Source organism: Puccinia triticina, chromosome 11A, assembly GCF_026914185.1.
Source record: "Puccinia triticina chromosome 11A, complete sequence".
NCBI classification, from domain to species: Eukaryota; Fungi; Basidiomycota; class Pucciniomycetes; order Pucciniales; family Pucciniaceae; genus Puccinia; species Puccinia triticina.
The window spans coordinates 156,526-179,009 of record NC_070568.1 but is presented as its reverse complement, the minus strand read 5'-3'; the positions used below and the strand labels follow the sequence as shown (position 1 = coordinate 179,009).

Genomic DNA, 22,484 nt, shown 5'->3' with positions numbered 1-22,484 from the left:
CTGCAAGTTTCTTCGCCATCTCCAACTCCTATTGTGGCCCTGCCTCCTTTTTTTGGCAACCTGCGGTGGCTCCTCAGAAGTGGACTCCAACTACCTCCACACATACTCACTTTGCTGACACACCAAGACACATACAATGTTGTTCGAGATCTAGGACGAGTACTACGAGCAGTCAAAGAGGGGAACATTGCGTGCAGCAGCAGACCGGGCCTCCCAAAGATTGCAAGGCCTGCTGCTGGTGCTGCTGACCAGATATCTTCTCAGGAGGGCCCGGCCGCGTGGTTCAAACCGGCTCAAGCTCTACACCCACTTCCATTCGTCACTCATTTACCACTCCGATCCGACCTCCGTGCCGTCCTCTGCGAACAGCAATCCTCCTTGCTTGGCCCTTGCCCACCCCCTGGCTGCTGAGTTAATTCTCTCTCCCTCCGCTCTTTCTCTCTAAAACTTATAATTGACCCCGCCGCACTTGCTCTGTTCTCTTCAACGGCCATCTATAGATCTGTTGTTTGCCTGAGTATTCATGCTCCAAAGCCTAATCAAAAGCTGTCTACTCTGCTCCCAATGGGCAGACAACCAGCTTGGTCTTTAGAGATTTCACACGGACCAACTGAATACAAGATGAAAAGCCAAGCCGGGCATTATAAGAACTGGCAAGTGTTCATACTGACAACCTGACGGATGATCAGGGTGCTGGATGGCAGCCAGATTGCGCTCGGATTCACGCCTCCAACCGCTTCTCAAACAAGAACAACCCAGCCACAACCTTGGTGCCCGCTTCAAGGGAATCGGCTCGCTGTGGCGAGGGATTGTGCCTACCCCAAAGGTCACCATCCTGGACCGAGACCATGTAGTTTATATTCTTGGGTTCAATATGCTACGCTCGGCCTCATCCAACCACCATTTGACTCCCTCGACCGTCTCAAGGCTGCCGGGCGGAAACTCGGCAGAGGGGTCAGCTTTAGAGAGTATGATAATCAGGCCAGCGTGCACCAGCTTGCCCTCCAGAGCTTCTTTGCAAACTCCCTCAGCGGCGCTTTGGCTGCAACTCTTACTAATCAATTCAATGTTGTCAAAACATGTAAACAGGTGTCCCCTTACTCTCCCTCACTTCAAGGCCCCCATGAATGCCCAGGCCGTGAGTTTTTTTGTTGATTTCACCAAGTCAACAGGCACGTAAAGGGTGATGGCTAAGTTTGACTTTCTTCTTCAATCCTCATCCTGCTACTGGTCATTATGTCAATTTAAAATAAATTATTGAAAAATATCAAACAACTAACACTTGAATGACATGCACAATGGCAACAATACTGACCAGGTTGGTATTGCCATTGCTAACTGAAATGATGATCACATCATTTCAAGCCTATATCTCTTACATCCTTTCCAATAGCTTACTGTTGTTGTACATTTTTTTCTTAGCCATGTAGCCAAAATCTTCATTAAGCTGCAATACCAGTTACATGTTGTGTGTAAGGAAAGTAAAAATTTGATTTGATTAAGAAAGGAGTAAATGTTGTGTAACATGCAGGCATGGGTCCCCAAGAAGAATTATGGAAATGTGTATGTTGTAAAATGAGACCTCGAAGATCTAAGCAAACTCTGGCTACATGAGCACATGCTGAGAGTCACATCAACTTCAAGGCATCAAGTTTTACAAGGCAGAAAAAAATTGTTTTGATGTGCTTCATTTTCAGAAGCACAAATTTGTACTTTTCTCTCCCAAGTCCCTTCCTTCCTGGAGAAGCAAGTGGCATATTTCTTACCCAATGTTAAAAACAGATTGCACTTAGTCCTGAAAAACTTATTGGTCTCAAGATGGCAAGCAAGAATTGTTGAAATTCTTCATAAGCCACAAAGCTGCCAACCAAAGCAAGGAAAAGAAACCCAGTCCATAAGAGTTTGATGATAATAATCAAAATATAATGAAGTTGTTTTGAGCTGTAGCACGGACTCCCTGGTGCAGTCTCTCATGTACATGGCTAACACACACATGTCCATGATGATGTCATGGACCACAGATTCGTGGTTTTAGAGGCTGGAGTCCTTATCCTGCAATGTACCATATACAAAGACCCTGAAACCCAGAACCCCAAAACCCAAGATCACGTGTTCCTCTCCACAGACCTGACCATAACAAAATTGAATGTACACAGAGGTTTTAAACCACACATGAATTATATTATTTCAATTGAAATTCTGCATTACAGCTCTCATGAAGGTATTTTGAGTAGCAATGTCCACAGGATGATCAGTTTTGAGAAGAGTAGATGCATTTGATCCAGAACCTTGCATCAGATAGAACCCATTCCACACAGAATCACCAATGGCAGTAAACAAGCACTTTCAATGGGTGGAACAGCTGTGATACAGCTGATAAAATAAGGCTGTGCCCCTGGAAGTGCAGCGGCGTAGCCGCCTTATACTCTAGTAGAACATGTAGCAGTCTTGACAGAAATTGTGTTTGACTGACTGCGAGCCGCCGCTACTGGCCGGCGCCCCTTTGTCTTTTGGCAAGGGCGGACAGGAGTGGAGGTAGATTGTGTCCTGGCCAGGCTCATTGTTGAAGCAGATCTTGCATTCAAATTGTGGCGTGGAGCGTGTCCGGCACTTGGATGACAAAGGTTTGTTGAGCTCGAGGTCGGTCCAAATTCCGACGTCTTGGAAGACTTTCTTTTGTGAATCCTATGGAGGAAGAATGAATGAGGTATCAGTAAAAAAAAGAAGAGCCAAACAGGGAGCCCAGAGTGGAGGAGGCAAGTACCATATATTTTTCCATGAGGAGGTCCTTGTTCCAGCCAAAGTATCGGAGGATGAGGGTGGCATCCTTCCCGGCGATTCCGATGATTCCGGCGACATGTTCGACTTCCTGACCAGCTCATGGAGCGTCTCAAGCGCTCCGAGGCCGAGCTTGGCACGCCCAAGTACGAGAAGAAGGGGCTCGACATCAGCTTCAAAAAGATCTCCAAGGAAACCAACGACACCAAATGTTATCAAGAGAAAAATCCGCGCTAATTTCTTAAGTAAAGAGCGTTAAACAGGGGGATAGCGCTGCTCACCTCCAATATCCGACCAGTTTACTTTGGACTTTTGTAGCTTGACATTTCTCAATGAGATCGGCACGAACCCGGACTGTGCGCTTTCGAAGTCTTGCAACTCCAAAGAGGCCTGAAAGCCCATAACTGACAATCAGACGTGACAGCTCACAGAGTACCGGAAACGTTTAGTGAAGAAGCATGTGGACAGACTGGTGGCTTGGACGAGTCTTGATGCGCAGTCCTCATTGATCTGATGATAGCTTGATGAACCGCTTGATTGACCAAGTCTTGCACATCGGACAGGGTTAGGAGGTATCCCTTGGTCTTTTCTGACGACAGCGCATCAGGCTTGATCCGACTGATCTCAAGACCAGATTTTGCAGCTTTGAGTTTGATGAGTTCAGTAAGGATCTGGTGGTTGAAAATCAAGGAATATATAGGGATTAGCTTGATGTCGCATTGAAGGAGAGGAAGGGCATATGAGCTGGATCACCTCTCGCCGGTTGGCTCGACTGAGGCCATTCAACTCTAAGGTTTCCGAGAAGATGTGGGTTTCGGAGCGCAATAAGTTGTGGATAGACACCGAGCTAGAGCAGGTTGAGACCAAGATAACCAGGTTGTCTTTGGTTGCCGCGTTTGCGATCGATAAGAATTCTTCAGCTAGATGTCGACACCAAAATGAATCGATATGCTGTTATGATCAAAATCAATCGAGGATCATCAACCTGTGATGCCAAGCCGTGTTATATAACGGAAGGCGGGATTAGGGAAAGGGGAGTGTACCCGAAGGGCAAGCGGATGCTAGCGCCGGCGTCTTTGTGGCCCAAGGCATCCCGGAGCCGGTACGTTCCGTCTTCCGGACGGGGGTCGAAGAGCGGGGCATGAGCGGCGCCCAGGGCGTCGAAGACAAGCAGATAGCCGAGGCCGGCGAGCGAGAGACAGTCGGTCTGTTGGCCGCGCAGCCAGAGCGTTGCGCCGGGGGCCAGCGCGAGGGTTGCGACAAGGATGCAGAGCTGGAAGATGAGGTGTAGTCGTCTCAATGCGGATGAAGCTGCCGCATGGTACTTGAGGGATGGCCCGATTGAGGAAGAACGGCCGAGGATTTGTGCAACGGTGAAGTTGAGGCTTGTCTTCTGCAGTTGTTGGCGCGGTTTCCGTGGAATCAGTTACGGTTACGGGGCCCCGGCGTGGCGTGGCGTTTGCGTGAGGGGAGCAATCATTCTGGCCTGAGTTAAGTTGAGAATTGAGTCCAGGGGTGGTGAGCGGAGAGCTTAAAAGGCGGATAGCTCCGAGGCAGCCTGTCTCCCCAGGCAATTTGAGACGCTGCACTTCCAGCTATCTGTTGTCCTCACCCCCTCCGCTGTTGCACTTGCGCAGTCTGAGGGGCAATATTTGTTGACCCCCCTTTGCATAATGCCTTTACTGCGCGCGCTGGGGGTCATCCACCCACCTTTTTTAGCCCTGCTAGACAGGAATGGAAGGTGGGCCCGGGTGCATTAGCTTGCTGATGCTAGCGGGCTGAGTGTAGTTTTTTTTCTTGTGTCTGAGTGACTTGTAATTATACCAGAATGTTTTTTGTGGATTTTAGTTTTTGTAAAGGGCAAACCCTTGATTTTTTTTTTTTGTAATTTTGTATATTTCTAGGGGAAACCCTTGATCTTTCATTCTATGTTTCACTGACTTTAATATACTTGGATTAGGTCTGATGTGAGTTCAATGTTAACTTTAACTCTTTGTTCACTTTATTCCCAAATCAGGTTTAACATTTGTTAAAGTTGTTTTGGGATAATATTTCACTCAATTCCAAAACATGAATACCCTCTGCTGATGTTTTGTGTTGGGTTTGTCATGATCACATTTGTGGAATTGAGCTTCAATGCACACAATTTTTGCCAATAATTTCCCTATCCTTATGCTCAAATATATACTTAGCCACGTGACAGGGAATATTTTGCATTGCAGATTTTCTTCATTCAAAGCAAAAATAACATCAAATTATGAAAAGTTCTTGTAAAATATAGCAACTTCAGAGGATCAGCCAGCTGCCGGATGAATCCTTTGAGCATGTTTATGTCATGCCAATTCCCATATTAAATTTGAAAGAAATTGGTTTGAAATCAATTTGTATTCTTCAAGTATCAAACAGTGTCAAAGCTAGGAAGACCTGTGTAATGTGGAATTGTACTTGGATCAATATGAAATGTGAAGATACCGGAGTTTTTTTTTTCCTTACCATTTTTACCAAGTTATGAGCCATAAAATAATTTTCAAGTTGGAAGTGTGAATAGATGTTCATTTGGGAATCTGCACCTTGCCTAGTAGATGACTACACTTGGTACAATTTCTGAATATTTACCTGCAACTGACTGGAAAATGCATGGCCTAGAGGCCAAAATAAAGCTTCTAAAAGGAAAGGGGGGATATTCTTTGATATTGACAGGTGCACCAATATTCCCTTGCTCCTGGAAACAGCTGAAGAAATACTTCAACAGCTGGTCTGAGGACTCCATGGTGAGCAATCAATTCTTAAATTTTGACGCACATCTCAGTGTGGGTAACACCTTTTGTCTTGTAGATCGACCATCTTCACATCTTTTCCCCAAATGTTTTCCACAAAGTTTCTCCTATTTGAAGCATTATTTTATCACAGGTACCTTTACTTCCACGTGCATAGCTCAAAAAATGGGGCAGGCTAAATGCACTACCATCTTTTACTACATGTACTCCAAAAAATTGGAGTGAACATCAGTCTACTCCAAAGAATTTGGAGTAGACTGATGTTCACTCCAATAAATTTGGAGTAAACCAATGTCTACTCCAAAAACAAGGTTTTTTTGGAGTAGCCCATCCGTGCACTCCAAAAATTTGGAGTGCATAACTTGTGCACTCCAATTCCTTTGGAGTGCACAAAGCATGCACTCCAAAGTTGATTCTGTGCACTCCAAGTGTGGAGTACACAACTGTGCACTACAAAATCTTTGGAGTACAAAACTGTGCACTCCAAAATATTTGGAGTGCACCACTTTGCACCTCAAGAAATTGGAGTTCATCAAATGAGAGCCTGAAAATCATGTCAATAAATTTCTTAGCCAACAAAACCAAGAACTTAAACAAGAAAATAAACAGAAAAAGTTTTCATAGGTATAAGGAAACCAAGTAGGCAAATGAGAAAAAAAACATGCAATCAAGAGATTTGAGACTCCAAATCCTTATAGAGAGCCATGCCCTTTTGAAACAAGTTAAACCAACCCTTAACGGTCTTGGAAGTTGACTTTGAACCCAGTATAGGTGGGATTGGCATGACCCCATCCATCCCCCCCACATTTGCCAATACCCAGTGATTACCATTAATGTGGAGCAGACAAACTGGGTCAGGGACGCTGGAGATTGGGGGGTTTGGAATTGTAGGAAGATAGGAATGACAGCCTGAGATTGAAAGGAAAACTACCGGCCTCGCATAAGTGCTTGAGATAATTTGTCCATGGGACAATTTGTTGAGCCACTTTGACAGAGTGGCCTTAGTTCTTTTGTTCAGCTTCAGGCCATTGATGATTTTTGTGATTTCTGAATCGCCGCCCTGTAATTTCAAATAAGCTGTCCTGTTTTTCAAGGCCTCTTCAACCATCTTGTTACGGACCCGCCACCACCCATCACTTTTTTCTGTGTAGCCGAGTGCTTGTGCCAAGCAATGAAACCCACAATTCCCATCTCCGCTTGGATCCCAAATTCCTCAAACCGCGTCTTCCAGGTGCGTTGGAATCTGGGAAATGTATTTGAGCTAAACAGGAATGTCAGTTTAGCGCCTATGACACAATGAATGGAACATGAACTTACTTTCACAGCTTCCTCACTCGGGCTAGCTTCATTTTCTTGGATAGCCGCCGCGTCCTCGATATCCGGGGTGTCCTCAATAGCCGGGGCGTGCTTGCTAGCCGGGAGGTTTTCGCTATCTGAGGCGTCCTCGCTAGCTGGGGCGTCCTTGATAGCCGGGGCGTCCTCAATGGCCAAGACTGAGTCCTTGATACCCGCAGCCTCCTTGATACGCGCGGAGTCCGTAATGCCAATGATGTTGCTTTCAAGCGAACAATCAGAATCATTTTCATCAGAATTTTCAGATTCAATGTAGTTTCTTTTGATTTTCTTTGATTCTCGAGCTGGTTGTCCTCTGCTGTTGGCTGATCGCTTCTTAGAGGCCTTCTCCTTCTTCAGACTGGCTTCGACAATCTCAAAGGCCGATGCATTTCGCTTAGTAGACTTGGTGTGCGACTTCTTCAGGGATGGCCGACCTTTGGTATTTGTCTTGACATCGGGGGCCTGTATAGCGACTGCAGTATGTGTACCAGCAACAATCCGATGAATTTGATTGATGATAGTGGCAAGTCGTTTGGGTTCTTCATGACCGAGAGACAGTGTAATTTTCTTCATTTCGGCGTCCAAATCTAGTTCAGGTTCATCAGGTTTCTGCATGAAATGTGGGTAACATTAGTCATTCATTAATTGAAAATAATTTAGGCTTTGTATCATGATTCAAAAGAAAATTGACGTACCACAAACTCGGGATTGTACCTCAGGTGCCATTGGGGATGGAAATCCTCAGGCGTCAAGTGAGACCCATCTTCCAATAGCTCCGAAATCCTGTGAGCACATGGGATGCCAATCCCCTTGGTGAGAGTCTGAGAGCAACGTTCGGTTGGGTCAAGTTTTGGGATTCGTTTGAACTGATCAATCGCCTCTTTGATAGAAAAAGAAGATACCTTGCCAAGCAGAGGGATGAAGGACTTGGGGACACTGACGAGTGTCTTGACAGTATCACTTCCAATAGATTCATGAACCGCATTCAATTGCGCATCGACCGCATGCGCTAACGAGTGGAATACGGAGAGTAAATCACCAGTAGCATTTTTTACAAATGTCTTGAGGTACGCATGTCCGGATTCGACTCGCGACGTGTTCAGGTTTCGTAGATGAGGGTATTGACAAGCCCACGCAACAACAAACAGATCCTTATGTGGAATGATCCACTTTTCCAAGTACTCAAGCACAGCAGGACGAGAAGAAAGGTATTCTTTCAACGCAGACAATAGCTTTTCGTATATCTCGACCGTTTTTGAGTACGTGACTTGCCGCCAGAGACCCATGAAAATCTTCCAGTTGTTTCGGGATTCCTTTCCTTTTTTTGTGTTTTGTTCCATTGATTCTTCTGAGCTTTCTTCCTTGTCTGAATCTTCTGGTTTTTCCGTTGAAAAGTATTTCTTACAGTTTGTCGTTATGTTTTTGTTGATATGCCACGTACACAAGTTTGCTTGAGAATCCGGAAACACTCGTTTTAAAGCATTTCGTAAAGCAGTATTGCAATCGGTTATGAACACTTGGGGGGTTCTTTCAGGACGCCAAATGTGCTTTCGGAGACAATCGACAGCCCACAAGTAGTTGTCGTCATCCTCAAAAGTCAAAAAGCAGAACGCAATTGAGAATGAACGGTTTGATGCAGCCTGGCCAATGATGTGGAGAAGCGGTAACTTATAGCGGTTAGTCTTGTATGTGGCATCAAGGAGAGCCACATGATGGTTGATCCGAGCGAGATGGATAGATCCTGGATGAGCAAAGAAAAGATTTAGAAGCTTTCCGCTGTTGTTGACTTTTACATCCCAGGTCCAATTGGATTCCTGGAGAATTGAAATCAGTGCTTCTGCTGGCTTCCGACCATCCAAATCTTCGCGACGGATCTTTTGAAGGGCATTGGTGACGGTCTTGTTGGTTGCATAGGTCTCGTTGTTGGATGTTCGAAGCTGGAGCAAAATCTGAGCGGCTTTGAGGTTTGATTTCAAAAGCTTTTGAATCTCCTCAATCTGCTCTGGAATCAGTTGTTGGTGAGCCGCATGAGATCTGGGTCCAGGGGATGCTTCATGATTATGCTCGCCGTTTTGTATCTGAAACGTCCAAGTTTTGTCGACAACCTTCTTGCTGGTGGGTACAGAGCCATAAATTACAAAGGGGCAGCCAATCTTTGTCGTAGACGTTGTTCGTCCGTCTTTCTTCACTCCTGAGCCGCGATAATGCCCAGATCAATCACATCAAATATAAACATTTTTACCCGGCACCAAGTTGGACTTGAAGACCGCGTATCCATGATTCTTGGCCCACATTTGACAGAACTGAACCAGAGTATCCATTGATCTAAAGGCTGCACAACGAGGAGGGTCCAATGATTCTGAGAAAACATGTCAGTAAAAATCTGAGAGTAAAACAATGCTGATGGCCACTTACCACCAACGCTAAAGTCATAGCTTTTTAGATCTGAAATCACAAGGAGGTCTTGATCTTTCTTGCTGGAGGGGCTTTGAGAAACTTGTGTGTCGATGATGGGGGTTGATTGCTTGTTTGGAGGTGCTGTAGATTCCTTCTTTTTGTTTTTGAAGCCACTATTGTCCAAAGCGCTTTTGTCATCTGATTCCTGCTGATTGGATTCTTGAGACCCCAAGTTGCAATATAAATTGGATGCGCTCGTGATTTGAGAGGGTTGATTTGACGCTTTGGCTGGAGGTTGTTGATCCAAAGAAGCCGGAGCTGGAGCTGATTTGGCTGTTTGGAAGAGGGCAAGCATTGATTGCATCTGCTGCCACATCTCTGGGGTGACCACAATGCCGTTGGTTGGGGTGGTTGAGTTGTTCATCTTTGTTTCAGGAGAGGATATGTTGCCGTGGAGGATAGTCTGACCGTGTAACTAGCAGAGTGGGCTGTCTTGCCAAAATAAGAGAGTTGTTGGGGCAGCAGGGGGGAAGATCGACTTGGAGGAAAATGAGTTCGACTTGGTTGAACTTGGAGTGCATATTCATGATAAGGTGGATGTGTACTCCAATGAATATTGGAGTGCACGGTGTTTCACTCCACTTCCCGGGGCAAAAAATATTGAAAAAGGAGTGCACAACATCACACTCCAAATTATTGGCAGTTCACGGGTTGTGCACTCCAACAATTGAACAATTTTTGGAGTAGCCAAATTTTCACTCCAGGTATTCATGGAGTGGACTGAATTCCACTCCAATAATTTTGGAGTACACAGATGTGCACTCCATTTTTGGAGTACATGTAGTAAAAGATGGTAGTGCATTTAGCCTGCCCCCAAAAAATAGTGCTGATTGCTCTTATCATATGCAGGTGCTTCAGTAGCACTGGCTTTTAATTATGAATTCCGCACTGCGAACCTGTTGTATCCAGACCACTCAACATCATTGGCCTTAGGATAGCAGGAGCTGCACAATTATGTGAGGACAAGCATTAAAAAAACGTGGGTCTGGGGGTTGAAGGTTGGTGCAAGTGAACTATGGCCGGGTGAGGAAATTTGGATTGGCTCAGCATGGCCCCTTTCCCCTTGGGAGGGTCTTTTTTACTTTTGTAATGTCCACCCTCATGTTTGGGTGAACGTCAGCGTGGAAATTGGCCAGCAGCTAAAACCTGTACCCAGACTCAATGAACAGGTAGTGCTGACCATTGCGCTGGGAAACTCCTGGCTTGTTGACCACCACATGCTGGCCATGTAGCTGGGCTTTCCCAAGCTCTTTGGACAGTATATGCTGTCAAAAAAGCTCGGAAAGGACGGTGTGATGTCCAGTATCTGCTGGTCATTGGGATAGGGCTTCCCCAACCCAGGGACCCCTGTCCTTTGTCCACTGCAATGCTTGGCCGAGTGTTGTGGTGGAAAAGTGCCGTGGACACCAATCTGCTGCCTATCCAAGCTCAAAACCGATGACCAGTACCTACTGGTCATCACATGGGCAAAATCCTAGCGCAATGACCAGCACATACTGGTCATCAAGCCAACATTCCCAAGATGTGTAGGCAGTATAAAATGGCGTCCCAGATTGCAAAAGTGCCACCAAATTGCCAGAATGTAATGGCCTTTTAGCTGGGACTTTCCCAGATTGATTTACAGTAATGGCTGGTTCACCAAGCTGGGAAAGAGACTCCTTGATCACCAACATGCACTGGTTATTGAGCTGGTCCTTTCACATCCCAGTCACCTGTAATCAAGTGAAGGATTCCTCCACCCCTTAATGAAATGTATACACATGTAATTGAGATAAGATGCTCTCCACTCAATGACCATACAAACTGTTCATGCAGTGGAGGATTTCTACACTTGATGGTTTTTATACATGGTCATCAAGTGGAGGATTTCTCCACTCAATGGTCAATGGCAAGGATCATAGAATGGAGGATTTCTCCACTTCATGATCATCTAAACCAGTCACCAAGTGGAGATTTTCTCCACTTGATGGCCATACAACCCAGTAATCAAGTGGAGGATGTCTCCACTTCATGGCAAGTACAAATTGGCTGGTGGAGAATCCCTTTCTGTACCGGCCACTGAGTGGAAATACCCATTAGTTCAGTTTAAATTGCCAGATACAACAAGATTAGATACAGATAAGATCATTATAATTTGATTATAAAGATAAAACCAACCCACAATTCAGTTACACATGAGGCAATGGATCATATCTGGCAGGATTCTAGATAAAAAATTATGCTCTGGCACTCTCTGGAGAATGCAACAAATCCCCCCCTGGTGAGCTTGATGTTGATTGACGGGACTAGATTCACGTTACCTATTGTCTGACTTGTGGCTGGAAGAACCATTGAAATTGGCTTTGATTTGAAATTTGAATGCCGGAGATGATGGTGGTTTGTGCTTGGTGATCTCTGGATTCTGGGCCTGAAGAGAGGACACAAGATTAAAAAACATTCACATTTTTTTCCAACTGCTCAAAACTCACCATGGCTCTTTCCCAATAAGCAATTCCATCAGGCCTGAGTGCAATAAATTGAGTCAGATCTTCAGGGTCAATCATCACAGAAAGTTCCATGGAGCCGGTCAGTCCCTCACAAGGCATATGAGTTGCCTGGATTGTCCAGATGTTATTCAAGATCTCGGAGTTCTTCTTAGTGCCAGCAGTGGGCTGTGGTTTGGTTGATGCCTCATTACCTTCTCTGTTTCTCTTGGCTAAGTGTCTCAATGCTTCGTTCCTCTGATATGATATGTATAAACAATCAGCCAAATTAGAGGTTCAATCTCAGTGAACAAGGAAATTAACCACCTCCGCGACAAGTTTAGGATCATTCTGGACTGTAGATTTTAGCCCCCCCTTACAATCAGCCATCTCAAGAAACTCGGCAAATATTTCTGAGTTATCCAAGTAGGTCTTGTTTTTTTCAAGGAATTGTCTGCCATTTCAAATTATCACGTACCAGGAGAGTTTGCCTTCTTGCTCTTGTTCTTGTGCGTGTCAAGCAACGACACTCAGTTCCTTGGCACAAAGCACGGCAAGTGCTGACCGTTTGAAAGCAAAGAGACTGGTTTCCAAAGCCTTCCAATGAAAGAAAAGCTGACCCAGTTTTGAATACTTATCTTTGGGTTCAACGGCATTTGCCTTGCGTCTATTTGCATTACGGGTATTTCAGGTGGTGGGCTTGGGTTTACAAACATAAAGTTTTTACTCCAAGTTAACCTTGAACTCTTTGGCATCATCTTCTTCTTCAGTCTGTTCATCACCACCGTTTCTATTGGAACTGTTTTGCAAGCTTGGTGTGGCAGTAACTGTCAATGCAAAAGATTGATCCTGATCCAAATATTTGCTGACTTTGTCTAGTGTTTGCAAGTGATCAAGTTGACTGGAGAAATCTGAAACAAAGATTAAGGCCCCGTTTGGAGCCAATATAAATAGGGACTTACTTCGCGCACTGCGAGAAACTCTTTGCGCACTGTGGGGGTCGTCGTCTCGACGTCCCGCCCCCAGTGCGCGCTTTTGCCACGGCTCTTCGCGCACTGTGCATTCCCCCCAAAAAACGGCTTGCATTTCTTGAGATATTTTTTGATGAATCAATAGAATGGCTTTTTATGATCCCCCTAAAAAATAATCAAGTCATTTAGGGGTCTCCTTGAGCCTAGAGAAAATTGACATGAAAAAATCATATTTTAACGCGGCAGAGACCTGTAATACCGCTTCCTGTGCCTCAGTAGCCCCAAAAATTTTACAGCATCATGGTACATGTGCAAATTCATGACCTGATAATTTTCAGAATTTTCACCAGCTTTCCTTTAGCCCAAATAGGTATTGCGTTTATTATTTTGCGTATGTGTATAACTTTTTTGTTACACACAACAAAGGTAAAAAATTTTGAGAGCACAGAGAAATATGCTTCAAATTAATTCCCTGAAATTCCTAGCAATAGTGTGTCATTATAGAATGAGATATAAGGGGTGCGCAGCAGGCTTAGTAGGAAAATTACTGCTAACTGTATAGCTTTTTTGTTACACATCCAAACAGTCCCAAAATTTCAGAAATGTTTTCATTTTGGATATTCTCCGCGCCATAAATTTCTTGGCAATAGTGTGTCATGATAACATGAGATATAAGGGGTGCGCGGCGGGCTTAGTAGGAAAATGGCTGCTACAGGTATAGATTTTTTGTTACACGCTGAAACAGTCTGAAATTTTCAGGAATGTTTCAATTTTGCATATTCTCCGCGCCATAAAGCTCTTAGCAATAGTGTGTCATTAAAACATGAGATAAGTTAGCAGTCATTTTCCAACTAAGCCCGCCGCACTACATTTCATGTTATCATGACACACTATTGCCAAGAAATTTATGGCGCGGAGAGTATCCACAATGAAAACATTTCTGAAATTTTGGGACTGTTTGGGTGTGTAACAAAAAAGCTATACAGTTAGCAGTAATTTTCCTACTAAGCCTGCCGCGCACCCCTTATATCTCTGGGAAAAATTCTGAAAATTATCAGGTCATGAATTTGCACATTTGCCATGATACTGTGAAGTTTTTGGGGCTACTGGGGCACAGGAAGCGATATTACAGGTCCCTGCCGCGTTAAAATATGATTTTTTCATGTCAATTTTCTCTAGGCTCAAGGAGACCCCTAAATGACTTGATTATTTTTTAGGGGGATCATAAAGAGCCATTCTATTGATTCATCAAAAAATATCTCAAGAAATGCAAGCCGTTTTTTTGGCGGAAAATGCAGTGCGCGAAGAGCCGTGGCAGAAGTGCGCACTGGGGGCTGGACGTCAAGACAACGACCCCCACAGTGCGCGAAGAGTTTTCTGCAGTGCGCGAAGTAAGTCCGTATAAATATAGGTGATATAATCATCTGTAAATTCAATAAAAAATACAAAACTCAACATAAAGAATCCAATTTTTTTTTTAGGAAACCTACAGTACTGGTCTCATCAACTATGAAGTCAGATTTAACTGATTCAGCCATCTTCAGCACCATAATACCATTATATTGCTTTGTTTTGGTCAAAAGCAATATAATGGTACTACAGTACTGAATATGGCTGAATCAGTTGAATCTGACTTCATAATTGAAGAGACCAGTATTGTAGGTTGCCTAGAAAAAATATTTGGAGGCTTTATGTTGAATTTTGTAGTTTTCATTGAATTAACCAATGATTATATCACCTATATTTATATCGGCTCCAAACAAAGCCTAAATCTTACACATATTAGCACCAGTGAAATGAAGGAAAGGACAAGATGAAAAAATAAAAACCTTCTGGTTCCATTGCACCGTTGGTAGCAAACTGTTGTGATCAGTTGTGATCAGATTGGATGAGGATTTGACGTGGCCGCAGCAACAAAGGAAGTGGCTGAGAGGGGGATTCCTCTGTGCGCTGGGGGGAAAAATGAGATCGGGGGCAAAAAGAAAAGCTCGCGCATAAAAAAAGAAATTAAAACGGCGAAAAACCGCAACCGTTGACACAATAGGGGGGTTCACAATAGGGGGGTTCACAATAGGGGGGTTCACAATAGGATTTTAATAAAATTGTAAAGCTCATTTTAAGGCCTTTATGAACAATGTTTTGGAATTTTTTTAAGCTGTTCACATTTGGGTGTTCCTTGGCAATCAGAGCAACTTCTACGTTTTCTGAAAATTGGTTCACAAAGTCCTTAAAATGGGCTCTAAAGTTTTATTAAAATCCTATTGTGAACCCCCCTAATTGAAATTTACAAAACTTTGGGACACATTTCAAGGTGTTTATGAACATTTTTTTAAAAAATTGATAATTTGCATTGATTGATCAGCATCACCTGCTGCTGTGCATTTTCCCAAAATTTTAAAATTTTGTTCACAAGGGCCTTAAATTTGGCTCCAAAGTTTAGTAAAATTCAATTGTGAACCCCCATAATAGCTGTATGTACTCCGCTCAATGACTAGCCTGTGCCGGCCATCGGCACGGCGGCTGCCTTCTGCCCCTTGAACTTTGTCTTTGAGGGGCGGTGTACCCGACTGACCGAGTTTTGGCAGGTTAAAGATCCCCGGGTTGGTGCTGCCGGGGGACCGTCAAGCAATTGATGTAATTAATTTTTTATATGTACATTTTTTTGCATCACAACGGTGCCTCCAAAAACTCTGAAACTTTCTGGAGGGGGTAAGCAAAACCCCCTCTTTTGATTGATAAAAAACAGTGGGAAATATGCACTCCTTCCTTTCTGTGCGCGAAGTAATTTTTAGCTTGCGCGCACAGCGGTTGTCGACGTCGGGAGACGGTCGATTCTGTGCACGAAGAGTTTTCCTCTGCTGCACGAAGTAGGTCCGTTAATTTTTCACCTGAAGACTTTCTGTCTTGATGATCAGACAGCAAGTGAAGAGGGATTCTTTTTTTGTTTTTTGTTTTTTTCTGTCTTACTAATTGCAGGTATCCCCCCCAGGTTCGTATGTTGGATGGACGTGTCCGACTTGGTTTCATCTTCCCCATTGGAAGGTCCTTTGTCATCGGTTTACTCTCTACAGATATGGACCTGCAGTTTGCTTGGCACGAGAGATGTGTGATTTTGTACGCAGTATAAAGTTTCCATTAAGTTCTTGATTACAATCAGAAAAATATTTGGAGGCCAGCCTGGGCCAGCTGGGTCAACTTTGAGTGCGCTGGGTTTGACTTTCTGCCCGGCTGTCTCGGTTTCTGCCCTGGGTTTCTGGCTGGGTTTAAGCTGGCTGAGTGAGCCACTGCCGGCGTGGCCTGCTCATCGACTCCGAAGAACCCAACAGCCAACCCGAACCAGCTCAGCCGCCCACTGGCACGAGCCCATTCCCAATCGCATTCGACTTCGCCCTGGAACGAGCACGACAGAACGAGCTCACCCCACATCATCGTAAGCAAGCCAGCACACCTCACCCTCGCTCTGTCAGAGAACCATCCAATTGATTCGACTCTCGTCTCTCTCCCTACCACAGACTCCTTGCCCCGAATTCGTCGTGGTCGTCTGCAAGCTATCCTTACTTTTTCTTCATGGCAAAGAAAACTCAACCAAATCGGGCGCCCGCTGCGGCTCTTCAACCAACTCAACAGCAACAGCAGCAGAGGAACCAGAAACCGTCCCTCCCTCTCCCTCCGTCTCCGCCACCAGCTGCCCCCAAGTCAAAGACATCCGGCGCGGCCAAGAAGAAGAACAAGAAGAAGGCTGCACAGGCTCGCCAACTTGACTCGATCAACCATCTGGACCACCTCAATGATCATCATACTGACTCAAACAGTCTGATCGGTCGATCTGATATGATTGGCGCCTATCCGGCCGAAGATGCAGTCTCAATCACCCAACGGACCACAACCGGCAGCATCTCCCCGGACGAGGATGACGATGATCGGATCACCTCTCATACCATGCATCCCAGTCTGGCCGCGGCCACCCGTCAGACTCAGGAAGATCTGCTGGCCACGGCTAACGACCTCTACCGTCAGATCGAATCTGCTGCCGCTGCTGCCCTGGCCACCACTCAATACCCCAAGAGCAGCAATTCGATTCTGAACTCGAGCAGCCATCAAAATCAATCCTCGACAAATCATCAATCCGGTCATTCAAATTCAAGTCAGTCCTCTCTTGGCATCTCCTCAGCCCCCCCGGTGGCTCTCAAGCCCTTCTCGCCCCACTTCTTCATCCTCTTCATCCCTCAATTAGGCACCCTTCCTCTCATATATATATATATCGCCTTATCCATCCTTAGACTTTCCCTGGCGTCAATGAGATAGTTATCCATCCCCCCATCGCTACCGATCTTGCTGTCGAGCTCGACCCTGTGTTCTTCCCCCCTCCTGTTGACATTGATGACCTCATCCACTGAGTCTTGTCTGTTTTGACGTTTTTTTTTTGTCTTGACTTTCACAGATAATCACTCGCCTCATCCGGACGATGATGCGTATTGGACTTCTCTGCCTGCTCATTTGCGATCCTTTATTCGTTCTGCTCTTCCCCTCGCTGCCGGTCACTCATCCTCCAATAGCAACCAGTCTCAGTCCTCCGCTCAGAACCAAGGCACCATCCTACCAAACTTGTCTTCTTTTGCCCACGCAACCGGTATGGTCACTTCCACGACCACGTCCAGTAACCAACAGAGCGTGCCCCAACTGACGAGCGAACAAATGGCGGCAGCAGCTGAACAATTGGCTCGAGTCGTCCAAAATCACGATTGGGGTCGAGCGGTCTCCACTGCAGCCCAACAGGCCGGCTTGTCTCACACTAGCGTTATGAATCACATCATCAATGGTACTGCCCGATCCTCTCACAACTATAGTCGTGATGGGAGCGGTACTGGAGCTACGCTCAGTGTCACAGGTGGAACCGTCAGCGGAACGATACCCCTCGGCAGTTTTACACTACCTCTCCCCCTCCATGCTCATCCTGAACAACACCAACATCAGAACTCACATGGTATCAATGAACCCGTTTACTATACCGGCGAGACGACCATTGTGACCTCGAGAATTGGCGATAAACATAATGGCGATGATGGTCTCTTGGATGATGGCTATTACAGCGATGACGCGAGAGGAATGCATAACCATGTTGCACATGATAATCGACACAACCACTCTGAACAAGCTAGTAACGCCAGCAACATTGGAGTCAACAACTCGTCTCCAGCAATGACAACTACCACGAGTAACAAGAAAAAGAAGAAGAACAAGAAGAAAAAAACTGTCAGTTTTGAAAAATCTGTTCGAACTGTGGCATGCTCTTGGTCATACAAAACTGATCAGTTTTTATTTCTATTTTTATTGCTTTGCTGACACAGGCTAACGCTGGTTCCACTGAAGCTAGCCAACTTCCTCCTGTTCCGAGTGTCGATGTTCCGCGTCCATCTCCTGCGCTACCATCAAATCCTGCAGTACCCTCCAAAGCACCGTCGCAGCTTAATCCATCAACACGAAAATCTGGCATCGATCATCCAGGCGTTCATCTCGCAAATCAGGCCCTTTCACCTAATGCTGCTGCGCCCGCCTCTCGACTTCCTCCTGTTCCAACAGTTACCCAGAAGAAGAAGAGTCCTGCGACCAATCCACTGTCTTCTAATATCAACAACTCAGCCTCCTCATCCACTGTCACAAACACGAACTCGCATAATACCTCTCATCAGCCCACAGAACGGGAGCGGATTCGCGTCTTCTGGTTGACGCTTAATCAAGAGGAGCGAGCCAACCTTGTCAAAATCGAGAAGGACGCCGTGCTAAAAAAAATGAAGGAGCAACAACGTCATTCTTGCTCTTGCGCGGTTTGTGGACGAAAACGACTGGCGATCGAGCAAGAGCTGGAGGTATTGTACGACGCTTATTATGACGAGCTTGAAAATTATGCCGAGGCTTCCAAGAAGTATTACGGCTCAGACTTGAAGGCAAAAGGCGACAAAGGCCTACCCGGGGCTTACCCCAAGCCGCCAGGGCCCGGCCCATTCCCTGGAAGTGTAGACATCATGCTGACGGCGACCCAACCACCTGCTCAAGTCGCATCCAAAAAGGCCGTTCCCAAACCTACTCGTGATCACAAAAACATCCGACCCAGACCGCAACAAGCTGTGCCTCAGCAGACCCATCCACCACCCCAATCTACCAATGGAACTAATGGACACTATCAACAGCCCGCAGGAGCCGCCAAACGGAGCTTACCCCCACCGTCTCAATTAAAAAAGTTGAATTCACATAACAGCAATAGCGATCACGATCACACGCATAGTCCAAGTTGCCCCCACCATCCTCATCACCACGGCCCGAATCACTATCATCCCAGCAATCGTGGGAAAGGTGTTGCCAATTCTCACTGCATTCCCCCGGCTGCCCATCAACGGACGCATCCGCGCACTGAGGACGCGTTCCCAGATGAAGAAGTAGAGGAGGATGAAGATGAAGATGAGTACGATGATGACGACGAGGAGGAATATGATGAGGTTAGTCTGATTTTGGTTTTTGACTTGTTCATAATCTGTCCCAGCTGATCTGAATTATTATCCTTCGCCATCAAAATACGTTTCCCCTTTAGGACGAAGAGGAGGAAGGCGAGTTTGAAGACGATGATGAGATCCCAGCTTTGGAAGAGGTACCCAGCGAAACATTGGTACCTAACAACGCCCACAAGAAACCAACTATCAACGGTACAAATATGCCTTATCCCAACAAATTAACCAACGGCGATAAACCAAGTAGCACACATGCAACCAACAGTGATTTGTTTGGATTTGGAAACTCTTTAACTGTCAAAGGTCCGTTGGCTTGGATTTCTCTCTCCAATATCCATCCCCTCATATCATTCAAAGAGCAGCGGGGGCATTAAAAGCCATCCCTAGCTTTGAGTCACCTAGCCATTCTGGACGTGACTTGTATTGAGCTCATTGCGTCTCATTTTCTTCCCCCCTCTCATTTGATTCATTTCGTTTCCACCCGATCGCTTGTGACGCATTGCGAATCGTTTCCGTCGACTAAACCGCTTCAATACACCCTTGCGGCTCGGTCCAGGAGGTATATTGACCGTTGCCGACGATCTTCTCCGGAACGATGGACAAAAGTTCTTGGAAATGATGGAATCCTTAGCCGATAAGCGTATTCAACGGGAGCGAGATGCGGCTGAAAATCTTCTGGCTGGTTTGGAAGATGATGAGAACGATGGTGATGATTATGATGAAGATGAGGAGGAGGACGATGAGGTAGGGTTAACGCATCTTCCGACCTGACGCGTTGCCTGGCTGAACATCATTTTACCCTTCCTTGGTCTCCCAGCTGGACGATGACGATGGATTCGATGACGAAATCATCACTGAAGAGTACCGAATGAAAGAAGGTCGCCGGATGTTCCAAATATTTGCTGCCAGAATGTTCGAGCAACGCGTCTTGACGGCTTACCGGGAAAAAGTCGCTCAAGAAAAGCAGGCTCAACTACTCCGAGAATTGGAAGATGAGGACAGACAAGCCCAAGAGCGCGAGCTGAAAAAGGTGAAGGATGCTCAAAAGAAAAAGGAGAAGAAGAAAGCTCAGAAACAGCAAAAGGATCAAGACCTCGCCAAAAAGCTGAAGGACAAAGAAGCCGAAGAGCAGGCCGCCAAAGCTGCGGAAGAAGCCCGACTTGAAGCTGAAAAGCGTAAACAAGAGGAGCAGCGCATCAAACGAGAAGCTCAGAGGAAGCTACAAGAAGCCGAACGCGCAAAGAAGGACGAGGAGAGGAAGAAACGAATCGAGGAAGAGGTCAGGAAGAGGAAGGAAAAAGAGGAGAAAATCCGGCAAGAAAAAGAGGCCAGGATTGCGAAGGAGAAGGAAGAGCGTGAAAAGAAAGCGCGAGAGGAGGCTGAGAGAAAGTCAAAGCTAGAGGCGGAACGGAAAGAGAAAGAAGCTAAAGAAGCTAAGGCGAAGGAGGAATTAGCACGGAAGAAGAAAGCTGAAACTGCTAAGCGTGAAGCAGAAGAAGCGGCCAAACGTGAAGCAGCTAAAGTAAGCATCCACTCAAATGGTCCTATTTGATCTAAAAAACCCTCATCTCTTTTTGCTGATTTCTTTCTTTTACCGTTGTTTATCTCTATCCCCAGACCGCTGCAGCTAAATTGGCCGCTCAAAACAAAAACGCTACTCCTAACGTCAAGCCTACCCAACGATCCCCAGTTTCTGTCCGGTCGCCAATGACACCGAAGCCGATCAATACATCTATCAAGATGCCACCCAGCTCAGCTGCGCACAATATTCCGATGCCGAACACGGCTTTTCCACCGCATACACCCAATCGACCGATGATGCCGCCCCCTATGCTACCCAGGCAGATGTCAATCGGTATTGGACTTGGAAGACCTGCCTCAGCAGCTGCTGCTCCACCTTTTTCTGCCGCCGTCCCACCTATGGCTGGCCCTTCTTCTTACTCGAACATACCCGCAAGGCCACCAAGTGCACAGTATACGAGCTCCTTTGCTGCTTCCAACGCCTACGCGCCGCCTGGATGCTTGCAAAATATACCTCCTGACATGCACGTGCCGATGAATGGGATGCAAGGACCTCTAGTTGGGGGGCCTTTCATGCCGATGGGCAGCTTCCAACCCCCAATGGGACCGATGGTGCCCTCAGTCAACAACAGAGCCTTTTCGGGGTCTGCTATTCCCATCACGCCACAGCAAAGCTACGTCAATCAAACCTCTCAGCCTCACCAACCCTCTCAGCACCAAAGGCCCAGTATCGTATCTTCTCTTCCACCTTCTACTCCTACTCATCCTTCTGGAATCATGAGCCCAGGTATAAGTTCAGCAAGCAGTCCACTGAGTGCTCTACATCTCGGCAGCGAGCCTGTAAGTAAAGCCAGCGTGAGTGCCGTGGGGCCCATCGGCCCATCCTTGGCGCACCCACGTCGACCATCAGGAATAGATGAAGCTTTGCTTCAAGGCGGCTTCTTCTCAAATTCGATCGAACCCATCGGTCGTCCCAAGGTCAACGGGACCTCAAATGCGATGGAAGTGCTGAGTGGCCAAAGTGATCGAGATTCAACACCGGCTTCTGCGGATACGTCACCGACTAGATCTGCTCAAAACGTGTTGGGATCGTCGGCCCTGCTAGCAGATGACGAGGCTGGGGCTAACTTCCCGAGGCGCCATACGATGCCAAACAATGTAACGCCGACAAGTAGGAAGACGAGTGCATTTCCAGCCCCTCCAGGATTCGACAGGGGTCTGGTTGTAGGTAACAGTATCTGGGGGACATCCTTGCCGGCAGTCGGTGGAGATTCAGGCTGGGGTGCAGCCGTTCTGACAACCCCGCCACCTCCAGCAGTCACCCCTCGGACGCCTCTCCAGCCTTCATCTCTTGCGGGGGTGGTCCAACCGAGTGGAACCAATCCGCCTCGAGAGAATACATCAGATTGGATCAGACGCCGGGCGATCTCGGCTTATTGTAACATGCGCCTCAACGAGAAGTGGATCCCGGTCGGAGACGTGTCGATCGAGATGCAACGGATTCACCTCGACACTCTCAATGTCAGCTTGAAGGATATGGTCGATGCCTGCCTTGTTAAACGTAACATTCATAATGGCGGCGGTGATTGGCAGTTCAGCCAACAGGGACCAGTACTTTATACTCGTTGGTTGCCAGTGTCTAGTCAAGAAGCTTCGCTTGGAACTTCTACTGTTTCTTAG

The 22,484-nt window shown here is 46.3% G+C and overlaps 2 protein-coding genes across 2 annotated transcripts; one reads left to right on the top strand and one right to left on the bottom strand.

The window, feature by feature from the left end:
- Nucleotides 1-855: 855 nt before the first annotated feature.
- Nucleotides 856-9,711, bottom strand: PtA15_11A8 (uncharacterized protein; the record flags this gene model as incomplete). The annotated part of the gene is made up of 9 exons (XM_053161666.1): nt 856-928; nt 2,474-2,685; nt 2,765-2,865; nt 3,060-3,168; nt 3,249-3,449; nt 3,532-3,729; nt 3,791-4,171; nt 6,873-7,073; nt 9,313-9,711. 9 exons carry the CDS (start codon nt 9,709-9,711, stop codon nt 856-858), a joined length of 1,875 nt encoding a protein of 624 aa, XP_053024876.1.
- Nucleotides 9,712-15,775: 6,064 nt separating this feature from the next.
- Nucleotides 15,776-22,484, top strand: PtA15_11A7 (uncharacterized protein; the record flags this gene model as incomplete). Its single annotated transcript, XM_053161655.1, has 9 exons — nt 15,776-15,894; nt 16,097-16,210; nt 16,293-16,924; nt 17,222-18,033; nt 18,129-19,133; nt 19,367-19,586; nt 19,840-19,961; nt 20,101-20,805; nt 20,901-22,484. The coding sequence occupies 9 exons, from the start codon at nt 15,776-15,778 to the stop codon at nt 22,482-22,484; spliced, it is 5,313 nt and encodes a 1,770-aa protein (XP_053024875.1).